Consider the following 26,529-nt stretch of genomic DNA (forward strand, 5'->3'; position numbering starts at 1 on the left):
AACACCAACAGCATGGAATTGTGGACAAAATCTTACTCAACTGCCGAATAAATAGTGGACCTTGATATGAAAAGGGTTGAAACCCACTGCTAGGGATTAGGGACAATAAAGTCTGCATACGTCGGTATGCAAAATTGTCCCCAGGAGAATGCACAACTGCACAAAAATGTGAAAGAAAACTAAACAAAACTATGAAATCAGTCAAATGAAGGAATAGATATTTTCAATGACTAAAACAGATCTATCTTCATGATAAACTTTAAGCCATTATAAGGCTGCATTTCGAATTGCTGTACCGCCCACAAGCTGCATCTGATTAATACACAAGATAAACCAATTAAACATTACCTTTAGCCCGACGGGCTGTTTGTATATTTTTGCTCTCCAATTATATATATTTTTTTATCCCCATGCGAACCGAACCTGAGTCTATATGTTTTATTATATTAGAATATTAATCTTGTATGTAATGTTGTTCCCAATCCCAAGCAAAACAATCTTCTATATAAAAAAGGCTTTGTTGGCTAAAATAAACCTTTAGCCAATCGCTTCATCGGATTTAACGATACGGACAGGTCTGACAGCCAATCACACACGGTTACACGCAGAGTAGGCGTGTCGTGTGTCAAGGAGAAATTATTATAAGAAAAGGGGGCGTGACTTCATCACAGGGTTGCCATGTCAGTTTATTGTAAGCGACTTTAGGCTTGTAAATATTGATTTTTGTTTTGGTTTTGTTTCTAAAGTGTAGTTGCTTAATTTGCTTGCTTGTTTCCTGAACCAGTGGTTCTCAAACATATTCATGCCAAGGAAATATTCGGATTTGAAATGTCTGCAGACCCCCATCTGAAAATATTTTATGCCAGGGAATATTTTATGCCATACAAGATTTGTGTTTGTGTTTCAAAAATATTCCATATTTTTCACATTTTCTTTTAGATATTTTTTTGAAAATATCACATCTACAAGCTCACAGCACGTCGCATCGCAACGCGTTGTGAGCTTGTAGATCTGCTATTTTCAAATTTTAAAGGGACCTGGTTGATTTGTTTTGATTGATTGATTGAATATTTTATTAGACAGAAATTCAAACAGCACGAGTACAGAGTCCTGTGGACTTGTTTCCATTGAGGCCCTATCCTATATATTCAATTAATCAACATACAGTAGCATAACAAATGAAACCAAAATACAATATCATCACAAATATAAAGCACTTATGTACAGAGTAGGGGGAAAGGGGGGGTTCTTAAGTATAGTTGCTTATTTTGGGCTTGCTTCCTAATGTTGTTTAAACATTTTCATATCAAGGACCCCCAAATTAATATGTATTTGTCTGCAGACCCCCATCTGAAATTATTTTACGCCAGGGACCTCGGACCCTTTACAAGATTTGTGTTGTTAAAATATTCCATTTTTTTCCTAGATTTTTTGGGAAAATAGCTGATCTTCAAGCGATGTAGATCTGCCATTTTCAAATCGGTTTAAAAGGGCTCATGTAGCATAGTCGCTTCGTTTGGGGCTCGCCTTGATTTCATAGACCTGGTTGCTTGTTTCTCGCTATACCTGGCAACGCCGCTTCATCGTCGTACAGTGGAGGAGGGATTGTTGTCAGTTGTTGTGTGTGGGTCCGATCGACGACGTTCACTGAAGAGAATATTTTACACAGGAAAACACGGAGTATTTGGAGCTTAAACTGTGGCCCATAATTCTTTGATCTAGACAGCTCGTTTTTCTCCCACTGTCGTTTTTGTGATTGAGTCGCGCTTTGTGGAGGCGACTTGATCCAAAGCTCGCAACAAAAAAAAAAGCGTTTTGTGAAAAACCAGGTCAAAAGGGATGCCGCTGCAGAGCGAATCAGACGGACCCAAACGATCCCTGGATTTAATCTCGTCGCATTTAATCGGCAAGAGCAGTTTCTCTATAAAAACGACGACGCACGTCTGCAGAAGAACGAATCATTCTCGACCGAGTGCTTTGAAAAGATGCTTAATATCAGCCTGGGATTAAGAAGCTATTAAATAAACAACAGCAGCAGCGAACGAACGAACGCAGATCAACAACAACAAAGCGGGACGATACGTCGAAAATCCACGAAATAACTGTTCTTTATCGACGACACGAGTGTTTCAGAAGACCCTAACTTTCCGCTCGTGCTGATATTGTTACTATTTGGGTGAGTTGTGGAAGTGAAACGGTGTGAATTCTGTTAAATAAGAACCAGGAAGACAAATTACAGCAACTTCTAGTTGAATAGAAGTGGGGGAGGGGCGGGCTGTAGAGATTACACAGAGTTTTATTTACTGTAACTGGTCTTAGGGGGGCGCTGTGTTCTCTGTCATACTAACTGTCTGTTATATTATTGATTGTAAATATAAAAGGATGTTTCAGAGCGACGTCGATAGCCATGTTTTATCTCTGCAACATGGCAATAATGTCGTCGTTCTCTGTGTAGCCTTGGATCAAGACTATCATAGATGTGTTAGATCGATTTTTACATTTGCAGAGATACGTCAGACTCGATAAAATACATTTATGATAGTCCTGCTCCAAGGCTGTTATCTTTGTAAGTAGTTGTTCTGTGTCAGCAGTTACCATAGCCTTGGATCAAGACTATCATAAATGTTTTTTTTTAAAATTATCGATTTTGACATTTGGACATCATAGATACGAAAGTAAAAGTCAGACTATAAAATACATCTATGATAGTCATGACCCAAGGCTACAGTTAACATAACATTAGCCTTGGATCAAGACTATCATAGATGTATTTTATGGAGTCTGACTTTTACTTTTGTATCTATGATATTTGCAAATGTCAAAATAGATAAAATGCATCTATGACAGTCATGATCCAAGGGCTAGTTGTGTATTTCAGTACTAACACCAAGCTGCTGTGTCAAGACTAAGAGTGATAGGTATTGAGTTGGTTTCCATCCTGATCATCTTGTCATTTGACACTTAACAGCGACACAGTGGCTGCTTGGACCAAATATACAAAACTGTAACCTTAATTGCATTCCCTACCTAGTGCCTACCTAATCCTAATACCCCCCTTTGTACCTTTTACTTCTATAGCTTTTAACCTTTTAACTAGTTTTACCTAATGTTGTTTTATTTTGTTGTTTTGTAAAGCGACTTTGAGTACTCAGAAAAGCGGTATATAAATTGTATGGATTATTATTATTTTTATTTAGCCGTGGATCAAGATTATCATAGATGTATTTTATCTATTCTGACATTTGCAAATCTAAGATAGTCTTGGTCTTTACCCCCCAGTGACTTATAGGGGAGAGACCAAGACTATCATAGATACGAAAGTAAAAGTCAGATTCGATAAAATACATCTATGATAGCCTTGATCCAAGGCTAATTATTAATACATGTTAATACCAACTCACCCCATACGATTATCTGCGTTTGAGGTTTTAACTTGTGTTTTGTACACACCCCACCCTCACCCCCCTCCACACTTTGCAGACAACATGAAGCTGTTGGAGAACTCCAACTTCGAGGCGATGAGCTCTCAGCTGTGTGTTGAAACGGGAGAGTCTCGCATCATTGGCAGGTAACGGGTCGAATCGGCCTTGGTGTTTGTCCCAATGTTATCTGGTGTCTCTGCACGCCATGAATGTGCCTGATCTTTAAAGGTCAGAACGCACCAATGCAACTAGTCGCAACTCATTGCCACAAAACAGTTTTAAGGCCAGTCCACACCAATGCGACTCCTTGCAACTGCCATTGGGGATAATGGTGGCATGTTGCAAGTAGTTGCATTGGTGTGGACTGGCCCTTACATTAACAGCAATAATACCAGATTATAATTATGTAATATGCATACTATATAAATTGAGTGACAGAGCCCAGACCTCTGCACGATTTGCAGGGCCAGACGTTTACTTCCATTATCTGTCAAAATTAAATCAACATGGAACAGATGGGTCTTAAAGCTTTTGTGATGAATACCACTGTTTTGTGTCGTTTTTCTATGGGCCAAGTTCAAGCCTTACCCCCTGACTCAGTGCGTGTGCACAAACACACACTTTTACGCCCCCCCCCCCCCCCCCCCCTTATGAGTGTGTTTGTTTTTTAGTGTTTCTATTTTCGTAGTCCAGACTGGGAAGCTCAATGGGCACATCATCAACAGTCCTGCCAGACAAACACTTGTGCCCAAGTAGTTGGAAGGAGAAGCACTGAAGTAGTGCAGTCAGTCAGTGTAAACAACAAGTCCCTACATGACTACTTTCACAAACACACTGGGGGGTTTTCTATGTCTGATGTCATAAAAAGTAGGTAAACGGGGCATATGAGGTTTCTTCATCAGGTGTGGCTGTTCTAGAGATCACAGACACTGCTGATAGCTAAGGGCAGGAGAGCAAACAAGCCTCTGCATGTTATGCAACGCAATTGAATGAGTACATTTCTGGCTAATATAATTTATGACATTGACAAACCCTTTTGATTCTCTAAATCTGTCCTTGTGCTGCCTCTGGTGGCTCAATAACCCCCACCGGATAAATTAAAGGTCCATCTATCTAAATGTAAATTCTCTGTTATTTGGGGGACCTAGAGAAAAGGCCAAAATAAACCAAATTGACAACCGTCTGACAACAGCAGGGGTCACCGCAGCAAGGGTCGGCCGTGATCCCTTAAAAGAGCAAAGCAATTTCTCAGACAGAGCGCTCTCATTACATCCGTGGATCACTTTCTCATTTGCACAACAACCAGAGCTCTTTGTGTAGAAAATGCCACCACCCCACATCCCATCTCCTACTCAACTGTATGCGGACTGACCTGAACTTGACTGACTACAAATCAGACTTCCAACCTCTCCTGTGAAGTCAGATTACAGCCAAAAATATACACACAAAGTTACAGACTACCACGCAGCAACACTCAGAACCCCTGCTTTTGGCTCGTTGTATTTCAGTCTATCTGTATACTCTTTACCCACATAAACAGCGATTGGTACTAAGCAACCTAGCCTCAGTGTAATGTTCTGTTCAGGACATCGATTATGCTTCCATACCGGCCGTGACCTGCTCTGACGCATCACACGGTGTCCTCTAACATGTCTTTGTGGCTATTTGAAGACTGTAATGGAGATCATAATAGGAGTGGACACTGGCACACACACGTATACACACCCCCATATCACAGCTGAGTGCTGCTGTAGCTGCCAAGTCTGCTGGTGTTTAGGCTGCTTAGTGGATTAGTACAGCAGCCATCATGACAGCAGCAGTTCCCAAGCTTAAAAGCCTGATTTATACTTGGATGTGCATCATGTTGCGCAATGAAAATAGATCTACAAGATGACAATACATCGCGGATGATAGCAGAGCCACATCACTCACGATGCATTGTATATCTACGAACTTACAATGCATCGCGTACCCTCAGCAAAACCATTGCCCCTATAATTAGACTAGCCAGGCTATCTGAGTCTCTGAGACAGGCCATTCTTAAGTTTCACAAACTTTGCTCTTGCATAACTGTGTTGGATATGGTGGGGGGAAAATAAACACACACCAGTCGAGTCAACCCTGTTCCTATCTCTGCCTACAGTGGAATCTGACCCAGAAACACTTTTACAGCACCGTAGGGGAAATTGTAACATTGGCATGTTACATCATCAGCCTTCTGCTTGTCAAGTAGCTTACAGCTGCCCTGATGGACAAAAAATAAGCACAGGTTAAAATTGCTCAAGTTGATCACGTTTGCTAAAACCTAAAAATAAATAATAATAAACAATACAACAAGTGTTACTTGTGTGTAAAGGAATTGGGGCACATTATCACTATCGCCATTTATTCTCCCATATGCATCATGATGTATAATGATTTAGTAATACAACATCACTGTCCGTCTTTGTAGGATTGAGAGCTACTCTTGTAAGATGGCAGGGGATGACAAACACATGTTTAAGCAGTTCTGCCAGGAGGGGGAGCCGCATGTCTTGGAGGCCCTATCTCCACCTCAGTCTGCCAGCTGCCCGTCAGCCGCCAGTCCTTCACAGTGAGTAGTACTGCAGTTTTTACTCTCACATTAGGTAATAGGAAAAGGAGTATATGACATCTTTCTATGTGATATAATCACAGAAAAAGAAGATTGAGACGGCCATGATTACGGTATGAAGGTTTTCCTCAAAATGCTTTCTCCATCTCTTATTGCACTCTGTCCTTTTTATCCAGACTGGCGAAGAGCAGTGAGGACGGGGAGAACCCTTTGAGTGACAAGTGTTGCAGGAAGACTTTATTCTACCTCATCACGACGCTCAACGAGTCGTTCAGGCCCGACTACGACTTCACCGCGGCGCGGGCCCACGAGTTCAGCCGGGAGCCCAGCATCAACTGGGTCAGTGCTGCTGCTAACCTAACAGAATAAAAAGACAAATGAGGGATACCTTGGAATTGTCTGAAAGTTGTATGCGTGAGGCACTCCCCTTGGGGACTGACAAGGGCATTCCTCCAAACTGGACACACGTGTGACTTGTGTTGTGTTGTCTACCTCTCCCTCAGGTGGCCAATGCAGTGAACAGCAGCCTATTTTCAGCTGTCGGAGAGGAGTTCAACTCCGTGGGGCCGGAGCTGTGGAACGCCATCGACGGGGAGATCAACCTACAGGGCTGTGACATTTATAGGTGTGTGTCTGACTTCTGTGTGTACAAGGAAGGTAGCTATGCATGTTTTTTTTTTGTGTTACTGGTTTTAAATACGGATGTGTCTATGTCTGCCCACAGCTACAACCCTGACCTGGACTCTGACCCCTTCGGCGAAGAGGGCAGCCTTTGGTCGTTCAACTACTTCTTCTACAACAAGAAGCTTAAGAGGATTGTGTTCTTCACATGTCGCTCCGTCAGGTTAGCAGCCACAATAAGGCCTTTCATCTTCTATTGGATTTGAATAATAAGTTCACATCAGCATATAGTCTTTATACATTTTTTAAATTAGGTCCTCCTCTTTGCAGTGTGATGAGCGGATATGGCCACGGCTCCCTCGACAATGAGCTGGACATGGAGCTGGATGATGAGGAGGAGATGGATGGGTTCACAGAGGGCAGGTAGATAGAGCCATCCCCCACAGCTTACCATTATCACCTTGTTAAATGCACTGATGTGCTCCATCATGGCATGTATACAAACCTTTAAATTGCTGTCTCATTTAAAGAGAACATGATATCAAATTTTGAGATCATTTGATTTCCTTATCGTGACTTATTTCCTTTTGTGCGTCTCAGCCAATCACAGCGATGGCGGCAGGGTTGGAAAGAGTGCTAGGACCTGAATGTGAAGCTAATTGTTGTTCCAGATCCTTTTATTTGTTTATCAAGTAGCCAGAAGAACAGTTAGAATCGGCTTGTTGCAGTTTTTTAGCTTGCTTTAAAATACCACAGGAAAAGATAATTATGGATCCCTCTATTGTTATAATTAACTCTAAGCTAGTACCAGTAGAAATATATACTTGTATACGATATTGTGTCAGATAACAGTATGGACGATAAACGATTACAGACAGTGGAGGAAGATATAGAGAGAGGGAGAAGGAAGGATGTAGACTCGGGAGAGACAGATAAAGGAGATGGTGCATGAAGGGCAGCTGATTGATGATCTACAGAAACAAGAGGGAAAGGATTCAGAAGTAGAACAGGAGTCATGTGATGGAGGTGCATATTAATTCAGAGAAAACAGAAAAATAAATATAAAAAGCAATGAGGATAGGGAGAAAAGAGCACGTAAATAGTAATACCACCTTTTCGATAGTACCATTAAAAAGAAAAGACACAGCTATGCATCTCTAATCAACATATCACGTCACGTGACGTGACTCTCATATAATCGTCCCTGTCGGGTGAAAACCTTGTCCAAAACGTTTTTCTTTTTCATTGCTTAATATTTATAAAACCAACAGATCTGTGCAGCCATAACCCCCTCCAACCAATCCTTGAAAGTTGGCAACATTGCATTGCTATAACTGTTAAGAATGGCCGATGACATTTAACAGTGACTCGTTTTGATGTCAAATTGGTCTTAAATTTAAATGTAAAGGTCTTTAAAGTGCTGACACATGCAGATACCCTGAGGTCAGTTCTCTCATATTGGTATGGAAGATGTGGTCACTGCATCCAAATAAATAATTGTGTTCTTGTCTTCCCCATGTGCAGGTTCCCTCATCACAGAGCTCTTTGTGTGTGAAGCTCCCCAGAAGAAACTCCAGGGCCAAAGATATTCTAGGCCTCTACATATCCCATTTCTGTTCTTTGATCTACCCATTTGTCTGTGTTTTTTTTCTTCTGCTGCCTGATCCAAAGCCATTGTCTCATAAAGACATTTTTCCTATAGAGACATGCATGTTTGAAGCCTTTTCATCAGTTGGACTTAATATTGAAAAGTATCATAAGTGAAGGACATTTGGAAATACCCCTGGGTAACTTTGTTTTAGCAGGATCCAGCCAGCTCCTTTGGCCAATGTGATTACTGACCCTTGGCTCCCATTCCTGTTTCACATTGGGGCATCTCAGCACCAGCCTTGAATTGGATGAGGCACTTCCAAAGAGATTCCATCGCAGACTTTTTGAATGGAGGTGGGTTCTGTGACGGACAGGTGATCACACAGATCAACGCAAGGCAAGGCAAGCGTAAAAGATTTGGTTGCAAATGATGTCATGAATATCCAGAAAACAAGAAGAAGAGTTTACACATCACCAGCATTAACAAGAAACCGTTCAAGGAGAGCGACTTGGTAGCATCCCTACCTGAGAGGGAGCTGGGCTGGCCGTGCAAGTTGATGTGATTGACAGTGTGACTCATTTATAATTATTTTTTGCTTCTTGTGTTTTGTTTGTTTTTGTGTGTTGCTTTTTTTGTTGATGTTACTGTGACAACTAAATACTCTTTAGCACTGAGTTTGAATTTAAATGCTGCATTTGTAACTGAACCTTGTACTATGGAATCTTATTACTGCACATTGCTCCTCAATATCAGAAGGGAGAACACTGCCAAGGAAAGTAAGATGGGCACCCAGTTTGCAGCTACGTAAGACAACATTTTCCTTTCAATCTAAAAGACACCCCCTTGTTTTGCTACACAACATTATACAGTTCCAGTGTGCTTTCTTTTGCTTCTGTTCATATATTTCTATATCGTTTTACAGATCTAACTCCTGTCACAATTCAATGTGTCTGTCTCAGTTTGTTTCATTTTGCATTGCAAAGGCTTTGAGAGGTGCAAGTGAATGTACAATACTTAAAGACAGTGGCTGCAGAAACTTCCCCTGAAATAATTATATTGTAGTTTTAGAATTTTGAGAAAGTCCTCTTTTATGTTTCATACAAATAGGTTGGAATTCCATTACTTTCTTGAGTAATACAGTATGTTGAATATGTGAATAAAATTGTTTGAATGAAATTACTGTGTGGTTTGATTGGAGCTGTATTGTAGTAATTAGACTAACCATGCCAAATTAGATTACACCTTTTAAACGTGAAAATAGTTTAGGTACAAGCTCATAATTGTTAGGGATGAAAACCCTGCCCAACAACCTATACGTATATGAACAATAAGATGACCAGATGCAAAGAAAACACAAGGGGCAAACTTACTTGGATGATATTGGTCATTTTAAGTTGTGTAATAAGCCATGTAAAGTGGAATATCTCAGTCTTGTGACTTGTGGTTCTGTACAACTGAACTCAAAATAAGTTTGAAAAATAGAAACAGGTCATGCCAAATGTACCATAGTAGTAAAGATTACACTTCTTTTTCTATGTGATGCAATGCATGCAAGTCTAATTCCTTTTATGAACATATTTGGCCAATAAACTGATCCTGGTTTTGTGAAGATGTGCCAATCTTCATGGATTGAAGATTGTCAACAGACTATTTGTCAGTTACATTCTTGTGAGTTTTACATTATAACAGTGTCATCATACCGACCCTAAGCTCCATTTTATTTAATAAAAACTTTGTGATTTAGTTTCACAATATTGCCACTAGATGTCAGTATAATGACGAGGGAGGAAGACTAAACCTAACCTACCCTTCCTTTTCCTAAACATTTGGAGGGGAGAATCAACTTCTTAAAACAACAGCCTCCTCGTTGGTCCTCCTTATGTTGTCCTTATGCATGCAAGTCTAATTCCTTTTATGAACATATCTGGCCAATAAACTGATCCTGGTTTTGTGAAGATGTGCCAATCTTCATGGATTGAAGATTGTCAACAGACTATTTGTCAGTTACATTCTTGTGAGTTTTACATTATAACAGTGTCATCATACCGACCCTAAGCTCCATTTTATTTAATAAAAACTTTGTGATTTAGTTTCACAATATTGCCACTAGATGTCAGTATAATGACGAGGGAGGAAGACTAAACCTAACCTACCCTTCCTTTTCCTAAACATTTGGAGGGGAGAATCAACTTCTTAAAACAACAGCCTCCTTGATCGTTGGTCCTCCTTACTGTTGTCATATTTACATGGGTAAAACCATCTACTTTTTGAACAATGTAGCCCATTTAATGCGCCCCATTTAAAGAATGAGAAATCGAATACAATACTGAATGACTTTCCTTTTGTATGTGTCTTAATCAAACCAAATCTATAATCTATTACATGTTCACACAACCGAGCGTAGTTCATGGCAGGCCTGCAGGTTTGTATATAGGTTACAGAAAATAAATATTCAGGTGGGGCATCAATTTCATCCAATTAGAGAGAGATTAGTGTTCCAGTTCCAATTTTGTCTTCTCATTTTTGTTCTTACACTTCCAATTTCACTTGTTTATCCTCTGGATTCAGAGCCACACAATGGGCTCTGTTCCTGATTGAATTAAATTGGTATCCCGACTCAAAATATGTATTTTAATTTGAGTGAGCCAGCAGCCAGCGACAGTACTAGGCTACAATAGCTAGTATTAGACCTTGGGTTTACTGACAGCATCTTGAGTTTACTGACAGCCAGTGGTGGTGTGAAGTAACTATTAAGTACATTTACTCAAGTACAGTACTTAAGTACAATTTTGGGGTATTTTTTAATAGTGGAGTATTTCCAATTGTCAGTAGGCTACCTTTATGTTCAATTCCGGACTTGTACTTGTAACTTGTAACTTTACTTGAGTATTTCTACATTGCAGTATTAATACTTTTACTTATGTAAAAAATGTGAGTACTTTTCCTACCCACTGCTGACAACAACATGGGTCACATGCTGTTCATTTGGGGAGTCTGGGGACTAAACTGGGCACTAGTGTGAGTGAGTGTCGACAGGAGTTTGACTGATGAAGTTGAACTGTTGAACGGCAGGTTCTCCACGACCAGCTCTTTTGCTAAACGTGTGTTTTCTATATCATTTATTACAATACATGACCATAATTAATAACCACTTAACAACTGAGGACCGTAATTAATTAATTACTAGTTGGCTGTGGTTTTGTACGTCACGTTATAATAATTTGCAGCGCAGGAAAACGTAAACAATTTTTTTTCAAGCGACGACTCATTCATGACGCGTCGTCGATTAACGATAACCGGAAGCCTCGCCTCAAAACACGCACGCCCCCAGCAGTTCTTGTATTCGTGATTTCGTGTATTTGTTTTACTGAGGATAAGGTTAGGAATAACGAATAAGCATAGTTTTACTGACGTTAAGTTAAGGAATACATTTAGGTTTTGGCACTGTTTTACTGAGGTTACGGGAATGAGGTTAGGTTTTATTTTAGGCCTTTAGTTACGTTTAGGAATACCAGGTGAACGGTCGCCGGGATTTGCCCCGGCGGGAGCGACTGTGTTTTGGGGCGAGCGTTTAGTTTTTCCGACGTCATCTGTGTGCGACAGACACAGACGGTGCATCTATGTAAACAACAGAATCAGCAGCAGCGAGCAGACAGACAGACACGTCTGGAACGTTTTATATTTAACACTCAGCATGCTTCCAGTCACTGGGAGCATAGTTTCTTAATATCAGCATCATAGCAAGCTATCGGGTGGTCTTATAAAGTCTTTTTGGGGGGTTTATTGGACCGCATCGAATTACTTACTCTCATAAAACTAATGTTAGCTGACTTACAAGCTCATTCAGCTTCAACACTAGTCTAATAAAACTCCTCCAGGGTGTTTTGCTTCCTTAAGCCACAACATTTTCATCTTTTAAACGTCTTTGTAACAACCAAAACAGACACCATGGTGCAGGTGCTTCTTTCCTTGGTGAACCTCTGTGCCAGGGAGGTGGTGAGTGACCACAGCTCCTCTCCCTCCTGGCTGAGCTGCGTCCCCAGGGAGCTGTACGGCGCCCTGCTGGAGGCCGCCTTCAGCACCCTGAGGCCGCTGGCCGTGGGCGAGCTGGTGCAGCGGTGGCCCGAGAGGACCCTGAAGGTGGGTGGGAAGAGGAGACGGGGCCACAGGACCCCCAACCGGCTCTGCATCCAGGCTCTGTTGCTGGCTGTGGTCAGAGGACTGTTGGACAAAAGGTGAACCAATGCAATGCTTGCCCTTAACTTTCAACCTCCTGGGCATGTGATCATTAATCATGCTGTGTATCCATTGTTGTTGTTGCCAAATAATTTATGTTTGCTTTTTATTTTTCTGATTACTTTGTATGTTGTTAAATGAGGTGAGATTAACTTTATAAACCCCACAGGGTTTTCTAAATCTCACCTGCACAACCCAATATTATGCTGTTATAATTAAAATTGTGCATTTTCCCTTTTCATAAGTCTGTGTGTTTACTGTGTGATTAGTTTATCATTTTTTGTACTGTTTTATTGTAATGCGTTCTATATTTATTATTTTCCATTATGTCAGGTTTGATCTTTCTCCTTTATTTTCTTTTTTGAAGCATGTTTGTATGCCTGTCGTAATGTACTTTATTATTTATAAACAAATGATCAAGACTTGATTTAATTGAACTCTGAGAGTGTACAAATGGACCCGTGGTTATATTTGTTCACTCTCAGTCAGGGTTGGATTGTTGGAAATGGATATGCTTACACTGAGGATTTTACTGTGTGGCGTAGCATTATTCGATATTGATCTTATTATTAATGTTGCAGTGCTTTATGTACTGAGGCCGGCTCTAATCTATAACATCTATTATTACATGTTCTAGGTGCGCTCTGCAGGTGCTGGACCTCTGTGACCTGCAAGGCGAGGAAGGAGGAATGGGAGACCCCATGGGTGGCTGGTCTCTGACTGTAGCTCTGTGCACCATGGTTGTTCAGGCCAGAACTGGAGTTCAGAGGGCACAGAGAAGAGACGGGGAGCGGGAGAGAAAGAGAGTCTTGGCCATGGAGAGAGAAAAAGATGCCAAAAGAGAGAGGGGACAAGAAGGGAAGCCCGACGAGGCAAAGGTTTTGGGAGGACAGGGCTCCTGTGAGGAGAGCACAGAGAGCGGGGACCCCGTGAGAATCGTTAGAGAGGAGATAGGAGCACCGGGGCCTTCGGGTGAAGAGGAGTTGATAAAGGGGGTAAGGAGGAAGATGGAGAGGATGAGACAGGTTGCGGCAAAGGGCTTGGCAGAGGGTAGCAGAGGGGTGACTGGGGACGTCGTAGATCCAGACAGCGAGGTGCTGGTGCACGTGAGAGCCGATCTGTTTGTCAACGCCCGCTCTTGGGAGCGTGTGCGTGCGGCCCTGAGCACAACAGGGCCTCTAAAGCTCCAGTGTAGATACCTCCGTGTGGAGGAGCTCTCCGTGTCTAGCATCAGGACTCTCCTGGATCTCCTACCTGGCCAGAGCCTGTTGGGAGTGGACATCCGCTACAGCAGCCTGGGTGTGACCGGCCTCTCTCTACTGCTGCCCCAGCTCTCCACCTTCCCTGCTCTGAGCTCCCTCCGCATGCACTACTGTAATCTGGATTTCCGCAGAGATGAGCCTGGGCAGGAAGAAGCTCTGAGGGACATGTCACTGGGTCTGGGACAGTTACAGCAACTGCGACACATTAGTCTCACTGCACTGCGCCTCCCTGGACACCTACGCATGCTGCTCAGGTAAGGTTCTAGCCTCTATATAACATGGTAATCATCTAATAATCTAATGTTGCATATATGATTTAGATGATGAGTCGACTATTGCTGGTGTTTTCTCCAAACTTGTAATCTTGGCACCACTGGAAAAGAGGGTCTAAAGTAACCCTCAGTATGTTTTCCAAGAATTAAATATAGATTGATTGAGTGCAGTAAATTGCAAATGTCAAGGCTTTTTAAAGCTGTGTCCTGTTACCAAGGTATGGATTCTGTGAGGTATTATGTTTGTTTGCCAAATTGTTGCCTTTTTTAGGCTAACATCCCAGTGATCATGCCTTAAATTACAAGGACTTGGAAATGTATCATATTACCCAGAAGGTTAACAATACACAATTGATAGTTCGGTTTAAAAACCTCTGTCGGTTCACATCTTCTCAAACCAGATTTTCAAACGTAACTACATCAATTGACTTATCCTGTTATTCTTCTATAAATATAGATTGTAAGCATTCAAGTCCAAGTATTCTACTTCAATATGGATTTAGAATTTTCAACTTCAAAATTGAACTTATTATATAGTACTTGCCTGAAGTATGTGTACAATACTAGACCAATGTTCTCTCCTGTTTTGTTACTTTTGTTCCAGCTCTCTGTCTCAGCCTTTGGAGATACTGGAGCTGCCCTATTTGAGACTGACCCCGGCTGACCTCGCCTATCTATCCTGCAGCCAGCACGCCTCCATGCTGCAGCAGCTGGACCTCAGTGAAAACCACCTGGATGACAGCACCCTGCCCTCTATGCGCCGCCTGCTCTCCGAGGCCTCTGGCACCCTGCAGCACCTCACTCTGAGTGGCTGTGGCCTCACTGACAGTTTGCTGGGGACCCTGCTGCCTTCTCTAAGCTGCTGCCGGTCTCTGAAGAGCCTGGGCTTGGCCCTCAACCCACTCTCTTTAGCTGGCCTCCTGGATCTGGTGAGAACAGCCTCAAGAATGCCTGCCCTCCGCCAGCTTCTCTACCCCAACCCCTTAGAAGACTACCAGCCAGGATTACCTGAGTTGCCTTCCAGCTCACAGCTGCTAGATTGGCCTCTGGATGAGTTGATGGAAGTCAACAACACCAGCGTCAAACTAAACAGGGTGCTCACAGAGAGCGGCCGCTCTGACATATTTTTGACCTGCGACCTGCTTAACTATGACAAAGACCTAGTGGACTAGTACAGAGGTCAAGGGGAAAGCTCTGATGAGCTCTAAACCTCACTATCATCTCTACTGAAGCAATGAGCAATTTGACAATCAAAGTATCAACATAAGAGTATCAATGTATGAGAATTTAAGTCCTTTAAAAAGTACTAGAGTATAATATCTTCAGTTTATTTTCTAATCATCTTCAGTGAGTTAATTGCATGTCTCTTTTCTTGGAGTAAAACCGCAAACAATATTCTGTAGTTATGTTAAACGGTGCTTAAAGCCTAAATACTTTCATTGCTATTTCTTAACTGTATGAATCCAGTTGTAACATACCAGGCATTGATTTTGTACGATTAGTTAGGGGTAAATTAGCCCTCTGTTATATAAGCAGAGTAGAAACATTATAGTTGGGATAGCCACACATCATCAAGCTCACCAGGTGTACTGTTATCTGCAGTAGGGATGGCCTTTCCGCCATGCATGTGAAAAACATGTTGTAACATTGCATAATGTCAACAAGCAACTTCGTGTTATGACTGTTGGCATTATACTGCAAGTGAACTGTACTTGGTAAATGCTAGCTAAACTATTCCTTAAAAAGGAAGTGCTATGAAATAGTACAACTAATTCAATCAAGGACACTTTTGCGTTTTGCAGTCAGTTAAAAAAAATACTACTCTAGGTATTCCAGGGTGTTTTGCTAATATTGTTTTTATTTTATCCTTGTGCTATTTCTGTTATTTTAATCACTGTCATACGGTATCTCTATAAAGGAAAGGTGCACAACTACAATATTTAATTGCTCAAATAGTGCACATTTTAGAAGCACACTAAAGGCATATCAATGTATTCATGCATGCATTCAATGAGTTTCTACTTACAGTAATTGTAGAGGTATTTCAAGACCAAACCTCTATTCCAGGGTGTCATGACTCGCTTTATTTCCAAAATAAAAGGTGCTGAGAAGAATTGTCTTTTAACGAAAAAAAACAAAGAAAATGTGTGCCTGACTCCTAGACCTCACTAAACATTTTCCATTGTCCTGAAAACTCAAGTCAAGTCACCTTATTCAAGCAAAACCTTATCCTGTCTGTAAGAGCCTTTCAAAATAAAATACAAAGAATACAACAACCTGTTCAAGAGCCACATTCAGCTTTTACCCTGAAAGGAAAAAGGAAATGCCAAAGGCTAACTAAATCCAAATGACACGTTCCAAAACTTAAATTAGTCAATTCCAAAAGGTGTAGTTGGATGAGAGGAGGCTTCTAAATTTCAATAATAATAATTCCATATTCCAAAATAATATGACATTTCTAAAAACAAAAAATGAAAGTGGACAAAACAAAGAAAACATAACTGGCTCCAACAGTAATTGTACACTATCCGAGCAATTACACATGCATTCAAGTGGCTTTCCTACTTTATCTTTTGATATATTTTATAGGAGTCCATTTTCGGACACTTTTTATTAGTCGATATGTGCCACATTCATATGCATAGGTAGTAGGCATACTGTATAACTTGAAAATGCCTGATTGAATTATTACTCTTTATTTTGTGTGTTTTGGTCTATACGACTTCCAAAGAATCGGTGTGTGTACCAAACCACCGTTGTACCACCATTGTGCAAGAATACATCCAATAAACACACATTCAAACGTGTCAAATTTGCTTTATTGTGTGAGTAGTAGGCCTGTGTGTGTTGAAATGGGTCGTCCTTGTGAATTGCGAGGGAGACGCATGTCATTGCAATTCGTAATGTACTGCGTAAGTTGCACTTGGTTTTTTGATTCTACATTTAATTATTCTGATAGGGTTCATGCCGTTTTCTCTGACCTTGTACTTTGTAAGTTGTTCTGGATAAGAACATCTGCTAAACGCCTAACCCTGTCATAAACTTTTCATTACAAAGTTAGAAATGGGCTTTTATAATTTTTTTACTTCTCCAGGGATAATATAGCTGTATAGGTAATGTGTCTTCTGGGTTTTGTCACGTTTTATACTCTAGATGTGTTTGCGTCCCTCAATTACACAACATACAAACTTAGCTAGGTTTGCAAGAGGCCCGATTAGTTTTGCCTGGCAACATATCTGGCATTGTCATCTGTAGTTAGGCCTGTCACAATTATTACATAATAGTCTAATCGCAATTATTTAATATAATCGCAATTATTTTTGCATAATCGTCATAATCAATTCCATGTTAAAAAATGTCATATTTTCAAAAAATGACAAAAATAGTGGAAATAGCAGATCTATAAGCTCAAAACGCGTCGCGATGCGACGCGTTTTGAGCTTATAGATCGGCTATTTCCACTATTAATGTTTATTTTTAAGTATAAAGTAATTAAATATGTGTTATTTGTCATATCTGCCCTGTGCAACTTTTGCTTACGAAAGCCAAAAGCCAAACAGAAATGTAATTTTTATCCATTAATCTTCAACGACAGAAACACAATGAAATCGTTAATCGCAATTATTTGAGTGATAATTAATCATCAACTTAAATTAATGTAATCGTGACAGCCCTATCTGTAGTACTCTACATAAGAGCTTTTGAGAATGAAGTGTCGTTGCGGTATGGCCTTTGGGTATTGTAGGTGGATGGAGGAGAAGGGGCTGAGACTGACCCGAGGTAATGGCAAGGAGATGACATGCGTAGAGCCAAAGAGGAAAGGCCGGTTTGACACACGGGGCAGGATCATGCCTGTGGGACAAGAGAATCCACTGTGGGTTAGAAAACATGCATTTTTATTCCTCTGATAGATAGTTGTATACTAGTATACAAGTAGGCTAGTTTCTATCCAGATGAATCATGAAATGTACTACCTGGCCTGCGTGTCCGAGCCATGTAATGATTCTCTCCTAGACGGTGGACTGGCTGAGAGCTATTGAACACAGAGATGTACAGTAAGTATTAGAGGAACAGATTAAAGCCTAATACAGATCTATGTATTGAAGAAGACCCACTTTTTTTTCTCCCTCCCTAACTACAAATGTCCCCAATAGTTATTGTTAGGTATAAGGTTACATTTACTCTCATTTAATATGTTGGATCATAAATGGCAAGGAACTTTGTAAGGTTACTTAGTTTTGTTTTAAAACATATGAATATAGTTTTTACCGTGTAACATTCAAGAAAGAATTGTGTCATTATACTAGACGGTGCAAGATAAATTCTTGAAGTTGGACTTCTACAATGACTACCATCATAACAGCTTATATAGGATCTATTGTATGCAGTATCCTCTTGTGTCATTTTTAGATTTGAGCTAAAAAGCATTATTTTACACTTTGGCTATTCAAAAATAGCAGATCTACAAGCTCGTAGCGCTACGAGCTTGTAGATCTGCTATTTTTGAAAAAAACAAGAAAATGTGTGCAAATCTTTGAATATATATATATTTTTAAAGCAAACTTTTTTTTACTCAAATCTTTGCTTCTGGGGGGGTCCCTGGAACAACATATTTTGAGATGGGGGTCCGCGGCCAAATACATATACATTTTGGGATCCTTGACATGAAAAAGTTCGAGAACCACTGACATAGCAACATACGTTTTTTTCAAAAAACTCTTAGGATTTAGAAGACATTTTGTAGAACCGGAACCTCAGGCCTTAATGGGTTAAACTACCAGTAAGACGTGTGGAGAAGCACTGCATCTTTGCGCCCTTCAGGTGCAACATACTGGAGCCTCACAGGTTCCTCTTTCTGGACGGAGCAGAAGTAATTCAGTACGTCCACCATCATGACAGTGGAAGGGTTCTCTGCGCCGCTGTGGAGGAAAAGACATCTGCTGTGTTCCTGGAGGTATAAAAAAGAGAAGGGAGAGAAGGAAAACAGTTTAGGCGAGACCAGTGGTGTAAAGTAACCAGGTACATGTACTCAAGTACTTTTACTTTACTGGAGTATTTCCATTTACTTTTTATTCCACTAGTTATTTGTAATCTTTAGTTACTAGTTACTTTGTAGGTTTTGATTATTATCACAAAACATACATTAACCATACACTACCACTACACCATTATACACAAAAAAAAACACAAAAAATGTGAGTACTTTTTCCACCACTGAGCGAGACCCACCACATTGTCATCAACACTGTCGTATTTAGAGGTGTTGGGGTTAGAGAAAATGACATACATAGTGGAGAGATGATCCATGAAGACGGATGAATCGTTTCTAGCGCCCGCTCTGCTCTTTTGTCATGTTTAAAAATACTTTAAATGAATGGCGATGGGTAATCTAAAACCATTTTTTTGTTGTTTCTTGAAACCACAAGAAACCCAATCTGCAGACAGAGCTAAACTCCCACCAGACTTTCATTTACCTTATATTTTGTGGTCCAAAACTCCAGCCAGCTGTCAGCTCTGTCCTGCAGACTCTTCCAGGTGTCAGGGCGCTCCTGTGTCTCGGATTCCCAGCTCTCCAGCTCTGGCCACAGCCACTCCTCGGCCTCCTCTACTCCCATCTCCTTCAGCAAGCTCAGCACAGTTTTTCTGTGCTCGCACACAGGAAGGCAGTATTGCACATACATATATTTGGACTCATTCACTGATATGCTGCTCCATGTGTATTTGAACATAGATTTGAGCTCAAAAGCATTGTTTTACACTTTGGCTATTCAAAAATAGCAAATATACAAGCTCATAGCACGGCACAGAGTGCCGCGCTACGAGCTTGTAGATCTGCTATTTTTGAAAAAATCGAGAAAATGTGTGCAAATCTTTGAATATATATATTTTGAAAGCAATTTTTTTTTACTCAAAACTTTGCTTCTGGGGGTCCCTGGTACAACATATTTTGAGATGGGGGGTCCGCGGCCAAATACATATACATTTTGGGGTCCTTGACATGAAAAAGTTTGAGAACCACTGACATGGCAACATAAGTTTTTTTCAAAAAACACTTTAGAAGACATTTTGTAGAATCAGAACCTCAGGCCTTAATGGGTCAAAGTACCAGTAAGACGTGCGGAGAACGTGGCCTCATCTGGACGCCACATTGCTTTCTCGTCAAATGTGAGGTGGGAGATTCCGATCCCCTGAGTGTGGTGAATATGGTCAACTATGGTCAATTAATTGCTCAATTACGATATGAAGAAACGAAGGCTGTCCATTCATTGCCGTTTACTGTATAGCCGTAGTGTAGAACTGTGCATCTTACTGGAGAGCCAAGTCCTTATAGGCCAGTAGAGAGAGAAGCATCATCGTCAGCTCATGGCTGTCAGGTTTCAGGCATATTAACAATTTTAACGTTTCACTAATCAGGATTCGTTCCTCGAGCCCCTGAAACACACACACACGCATGGACACGCACACGCGCGCGCACACACACACACACACACACACACACACACACACACACACGCAATCAAGTGAAGATTTGGACACAACATTTTGATCTAATGCTGCAAATACAAAGAGGAAAGCTTGGGCATGGATTACCATGTTTGGGCTCACACATTTAGACACAGAGTCGATGAGGCCTTTGAACACGTTGTCCGTGATCTGCAGAGGTCTCTGGCTGTGCAGTGTCTGCAGTGCTGCCAGGATCTTTAACTTGGACGTAGTATTGCAGTTGTCTAGGCAGCCCAGCAGATGCACGGACAAGTCCTCTGGAGATAGTATGCATGGAATGCACTGCATAAGGGGGCACATATTGTGGAAAAAGTACTCAAATTTTTAAGGTGAATCTTAAGTAAAAATATCAATGTATGCAATGTAGAAATACTCTGTTACAAGTAAAAGTCCGGAATTAAAAATTTACTTGAGTAAAAGTACAAAAGTATTGGTATCGAAATGTACTTAAATAACCAAAAGTAGAAAGTTCTCATTGTGCAAAATGTCCCATTTCAGAATTTTTCAAATCTATTTTTCAAATCTTTTGAAAATAGCAGATCTACAAGCTCACAATGCGTCGCATTGTGAGCTTGTAGATCGGCTATTTTCAAATGACCGGAATGTACCTGTATATAGGGCTGAAGTGGTTAATGCATGTTTTGTAATGATAATAAAAATCTACAAAGTAACTAGTAACTAAAGCTGTCAAATAACTGTAGCGGAGTAAAAAGCACAATATTTGCCCCTGAGATAGAAGTAAAAGTAGAAGTAAAGGTATTGAAAATTGGAAACACTCCAGTAAAGTAAAAATTCCTCCAAGGTGTACTTAAATACAGTACCTGAGTAAATGTACTTAGTTACTCTACACCACTACTACACACACACACACACACACACACACACAACGTAACCTTGAACCAGAGCTCAGTGGGAATATACAATGGTGCGTGTCACTTTGGACACAAGGGGATGCTTCGAAGATAGCTTGTATTACCCTATGATCTGGATAGATGTCCTTGAACCAACCCTCCTCTACAAACTGCTGGAGGAACACTGGCACGTCAGCCGTAGATGTCTGGGGCGGAAGTGGTGCTGGTAGAGAAGAAGGTGGTGCTGGTAGAGAAGAAGGTGGAGTTGGTAGAGAAGAAGGTGGAGTAGGGGTTCTGGGGTTGGCCGTTCTTGGAGAAAGGGTCTTGGGAGGTTTTCTTTGAGAAAGGGCCTTAATAGACGTTCTTGGAGATGGGTTCTTAGGAGACAACAGCTAAAAGTCATTCAGACATACAGTGCATGCTGTCATATCGAGTGATGTGTTTTCACCACAGCACAACAATTCATTATGAGGTGCAGATGTTCTATGTTCACTGTCTCACCTCTTCTTCTTCTACAAGGAGAGCCACTAATGATTTCGTATTATCCTGATAGTCCTTTTCCTCTTCTTTGCTCTGTATGGGACATCAAAACCGCTTAAAGCAATTTGCTAATTTCTCGCACAAATAATGACACTTTCCATCTCAAAAGAAGAACATAATGCAGACAGATTCTCACCTCCTCGGCATTCCAACCCCAGTGATCCTTCAGTCTGAAGCGTTCCTTGGGGATGGTTTGTTCAGCCCCTACATCAGGCCACAGCTTTGCTACGACTACTGAGTTGGGTTTGCATCCTAATGTGTTGCTCTGGGCTGGAGCTGGCTTTTGCTGGTTTCTCTGTAATAGGAGAGAAAGACTTAAAGGAATATTCTGTGATTTTTCAACTTTATCTACATCTATCTAGTATCCAGAAATTGTTTGAATGGAGGGATAGTAAATATGAATTAAGAGGAAAGTATATATTTAAAAGGAAAAAGGTTAGAACAAATTCAAAACTTCACTGTATTACAGTTAGAGGGGTTGAATTATGGAACACCAGTGGTGAAGATCTGAAAAATTGCAGTACAATACTGAAGTTTTAAAAAAATGTATAAATGCAACATATTGAAAGGATATTGTAGTAAGCTCTGAAGATGAACACCAGAAGCTGTTTTTTTTGTTGTTGTTTGTTCTGTTTTTGTTTCTGTTTTTCTGTTTTCATAGTATTTTACATATATTTTAGAAATTGTATTTCTAAATATTATTTGGAAAAGTAATAAGGGATAGGACTAGATAACTTTTCAACTTCTTCCTATGCCCTTTGCGAACACCCCAGAGTTGTATTTGTTTTCCTATTTTTATATTTCTTATTTTTAAGTGTATTATGTTTATTTTATGTATTTCTTTTGTCTTTTAACAGTGTTCGAAATAAATAAACAATCAATAAATAAACAATCAATCTATTGTATGTTAGTAAGTTCATGCACATAATAGGAGCTACACTGTACTTGTCCATATCCTATCCTCCATATTGGTGGAGTATTCCTTCAAGACAGAGGACTTATCTTTACCTGCCATTGACGAGATTTCTCGTTTTTCTCTGCATGGCTCAGCCAGCCGTCGACGAGAAAAACTAGATTATTTTTATTTATTTTTATTTTTTTTCGTTTATCACAAAGGAAGCAGGAGATAACGCGATGCGAAGATTTTCTGCTCCATTCACTTCAATGTTAGAAAATAAACGGAGACAAAATTCACATTTTACCTATTTTTGCAATGTATTTTCTCTGGCAGGGAAGGGGGTAGATTGTGTATATACTCTGGCAGTTAAAGAGTTAATGCGAGCGTAGCTTTTCATAGGTAGTAGCACATATTGTTCTGTATATGCCAAGGCGGTGAGCTAAGAAAATATGATACAATTTCACTTTTTCTGACTGAACCTCATTACCCACTTCAGCCCTATATACATTTCGGTCATTTGAAAATAGCAGATCTACAAGCTCACGATGTGTCGGGATGAAACACATTATGAGCTCGTAGATCTGCTATTTTGAAAAGATTTGTGTACATTTTATACATTTGAAAACTTGTGAAATGGGACATTCTGCATAATGAGTAGGCTACTTTCTACTTTTGGTCCATTTTGATGCCAATATTGGGTACTTTTACCACCGCTGATCAATGCATACAGTGAGTCTTTACCTGGTTCCTCTTAGTCTCTGAATCCACACGCTTGGCCAGTTTAGGCTCAGAGAAGAAGCCTTTTACCAATATTGGGGCGGAACAGGGCTGTTCTTGTCGTGGTTTGGGCCGAAACCGGCGAGCTTTCCGATCTTCCTCCTCAATCTCAAATCAAAGTATATAATTAGTGATCTACTTCTGTGGGATGTAAACTGCATGCAGATTGGTACACAAATGTTTGATCAAACTGCTACAGTTGTGTGTATGTATGTACTGTATGTCTGTTGGGCCAAGATAATGAACCCACACACTCATCTGCTCCAATGTAATTTAATGACAACGTTTCGAGCCAACGTAATTTAATGAGAACGTTTCGAGCCAATAGGCTCTTCATCGAGTCGAACGGCTCGGAACGTTGTCATTAAAATTCCATTGGAGCAGATGATGCGTGGGTTTATTCTTGATACTTTCCAACCCAGCACCTCAACCAAGTGATGTGCACATTCTATTCGTTTTTGTGGTTTAACTTAACCCATTAAGACTGGGAACACATCTGTGGCTATTCAAAAATAGCAGATATACAAGCTCATAGCACGGCACCGAGTGCCGTGCTATGAGCTTGTAGATCTGCTATTAAAAAAAATATATAAAAAAAAAGATTGTGCAAATCTTTGAAGATATATATTTTAAAACATTTGTAACTCAAATCTTAGCTTGTTGGGGGATTCTACAAATGTCTTCTAAAATCCTAAAAGTTTTTTGAAAAAATAATATGTTGCTATAATATTTGTGGTGCTCAAACTTTTTCATGTCAAGGACCCCCCAAAAGTATATGTATTTGGCCGCGGACCCCATCTCAACATATGTTGTTCCAGGGACCCCCCAGAAGCAAAGATTTGAGTTACAAATGTTCGCTTTAAAAAAATATTTTATTCAAAGATTTGCACAAATTTTCACGATTTTTCTAAAATAGCCAAAGGAATCTAAAAATTACACACAGATGGGTTGCCGGTCTTAATGGGTTAACTTACCTTAATATTTTGAGGTGTACCGTAGATCATTTTCATATAGCGATCAAAAGCCTCTTTCTGAGTTTTCTGCGTAGAGGCCGGCTTCCTTCTCTTGCATTGTACGGCCCCTTGTAAGAGGGAAGCCAGGTCTTTGTTCCGTGCCAGCAAAGCCTCATGGTCCTGCAGGTTGGGAGATGGAGAGGAGATTCACTTGTGTTGTGTCTGTTTCTCTTGCACTGTGCCGTTTCTAGTGATGTAAAGTAACTAAGTACATTTACTCAAGTACTGTACTTACTGTAAGTACACTTTTGAGGAATTTTTACTTTGCTGGAGTATTTCCCATTTTCAGTACTTTTACTTCTACTCCACTACATCTCAGAGGCAAATATTGTACTTTTACTCCACTACAATTATTTGAAAACTTTAGTTACTAGTTACTTTTCAAATATCAATTATGAAACATACATTAACCACTTTAGCCCTATTTTATACGTAGGCTATTTGAAAATAGCAGTTCTAACAAGCTCACAACGCGTCGCATCTTGTAGATCTGCTATTTTCAAACATTTTAGTACTTTTACTTTTACAATTTTGATGCCAATACTTTTGTACTTTTACTCAAGTAAATTTAGAATTCTGGACTTTTACGTAACAGAGTATTTCTATATTGCAGTATTGGTACTTTTACTTAAGTAAAGAATTTGAGTCGTTTTTCCACCACTGGCCGTTTCACAAGTGTCACACACTCACACTCTCACACACACACACACACACACACACTCACACACACATACTGTACCTGTCTCCATACATGTAGATCAACGCTCTGTAATGAATCCCTGGCCACACCTCTGATGTTTTTCCCATTTTCCTCTGTTGTGGCCCTATTAGCAGAGCAGTTTTTGTAAAGATCATGGTCACAGCTTACTTTGTCATTACCACATATGATTCATAGTCGTTTTACTTCCTTAAGCCCTATTCAAAAATGTTCTGACGATAACCTATCTACAACCTCACAATGCGTCAATGTAATGCATTGCTGGGTGTAGCTCTACTATTTTTTATGAAAACAAACAAACAAATGAATAAGTAAATAAGTAAATAAGTAAATAAGTAAATAAGTAAATAAGTAAATAAGTAAATAAGTAAATAAGTAAGTTATTAAGTAAGTAAGTAAGTAAGTAACATTAACATTTCAATTAACAAATCGGGGCACCAGGGTTCAAGTGGTCCAAGTGGATTACCTGTGTTTGCTGGACATAGCTTTATTCTGAGTGATGTCAGGAACAGGCTCTGATGCCAGCGTGCAGAGATACTGTGAAAATAGAACATTTGGGGAAAACGGATTCAGTGGGGGAATGTGCCGTCTTGCCAAACCAAGCTTAGGCTGGTGCTGAGCGACGAACAGTTAGCAGAGAAGCATAAATAAACGCTCGCACACTGAGGGCTCCAATGCTACAGATGTTTTATTGCACCAAAAAAAGAACAGAAAGCTGAGGCGTTTCGAGCACAAAGCTCTTCCTCAGTCTGAGGAAGAGCTTTGTGCTCGAAACATCACAGCTTCTTTTTTTTTGTTGCAATAAAACATCTGTAGCATTTGAGTCCTCAGTGTGCGAGCGTTTATTTATTCTTCTCTGCCCTTCAAACACACAAACATAATCTTTTCCATTTCATATCTTATTATATTCCTGTGCTGTGCCAAATAAGTATATTTTTTCATAGGGAAATACCATGGGCTTAGTTCTATTTGTGAGTTCACTTTCCTTCCGTAATTGGATCTCCGGTTAATTACCGTTCGCAGAGCAAAGTCAACAGGGTGATATTTGTGAATATACATTTCATCTTCCATCCATCCATCGATCAATCACCTAGACAACCAATATGTCATCCATCCAGCTAACTGTCATAGTGAGTTACCTTTACATGGTAATCATGTGGTAGGAATGTGACACAGCTGATCCTGTACAAGTCCCCTCTGATGCCCAGGAGCAAGTCTCCTCCATTTCCAC

The 26,529-nt window shown here is 40.3% G+C and overlaps 2 protein-coding genes across 2 annotated transcripts; both read left to right on the plus strand.

The window, feature by feature from the left end:
• The first annotated feature begins 1,605 nt into the window (after positions 1 to 1,605).
• maf1b (MAF1 homolog, negative regulator of RNA polymerase III b) lies at positions 1,606 to 9,403 on the plus strand. Its single transcript, XM_080417164.1, has 8 exons — positions 1,606 to 2,176; positions 3,481 to 3,568; positions 5,875 to 6,015; positions 6,192 to 6,354; positions 6,519 to 6,640; positions 6,740 to 6,859; positions 6,967 to 7,059; positions 8,161 to 9,403. Exons 2-8 carry the CDS (start codon positions 3,486 to 3,488, stop codon positions 8,189 to 8,191), a joined length of 753 nt encoding a protein of 250 aa, XP_080273290.1. The 5' UTR covers positions 1,606 to 2,176; positions 3,481 to 3,485; the 3' UTR covers positions 8,192 to 9,403.
• A 2,466-nt stretch (positions 9,404 to 11,869) lies between these two features.
• LOC308077266 (leucine-rich repeat-containing protein 14) lies at positions 11,870 to 16,783 on the plus strand. Its single transcript, XM_080417889.1, has 3 exons — positions 11,870 to 12,462; positions 13,101 to 13,979; positions 14,602 to 16,783. The coding sequence occupies exons 1-3, from the start codon at positions 12,176 to 12,178 to the stop codon at positions 15,167 to 15,169; spliced, it is 1,734 nt and encodes a 577-aa protein (XP_080274015.1). The 5' UTR covers positions 11,870 to 12,175; the 3' UTR covers positions 15,170 to 16,783.
• Positions 16,784 to 26,529: the final 9,746 nt, after the last annotated feature.

Source organism: Gymnoscopelus braueri (genome assembly GCF_963280865.1).
Source record: "Gymnoscopelus braueri genome assembly, chromosome: 21".
Classification (NCBI taxonomy): Eukaryota; Metazoa; Chordata; class Actinopteri; order Myctophiformes; family Myctophidae; genus Gymnoscopelus; species Gymnoscopelus braueri.

Excerpts from the sequence above, each read along its gene's own strand:
- maf1b (XM_080417164.1), top strand. The coding sequence starts at position 3,486 with ATGAAGCTGTTGGAGAACTCCAACTTCGAGGCGATGAGCTCTCAGCTG. Across the intron at positions 3,569-5,874 it reads GAGTCTCGCATCATTGGCAG|GATTGAGAGCTACTCTTGTA; the intron begins GTAACGGGTCGA and ends CCGTCTTTGTAG. Across the intron at positions 6,641-6,739 it reads CAGGGCTGTGACATTTATAG|CTACAACCCTGACCTGGACT; the intron begins GTGTGTGTCTGA and ends GTCTGCCCACAG.
- LOC308077266 (XM_080417889.1), top strand. The coding sequence starts at position 12,176 with ATGGTGCAGGTGCTTCTTTCCTTGGTGAACCTCTGTGCCAGGGAGGTG. Across the intron at positions 12,463-13,100 it reads AGAGGACTGTTGGACAAAAG|GTGCGCTCTGCAGGTGCTGG; the intron begins GTGAACCAATGC and ends TACATGTTCTAG. Across the intron at positions 13,980-14,601 it reads CACCTACGCATGCTGCTCAG|CTCTCTGTCTCAGCCTTTGG; the intron begins GTAAGGTTCTAG and ends CTTTTGTTCCAG.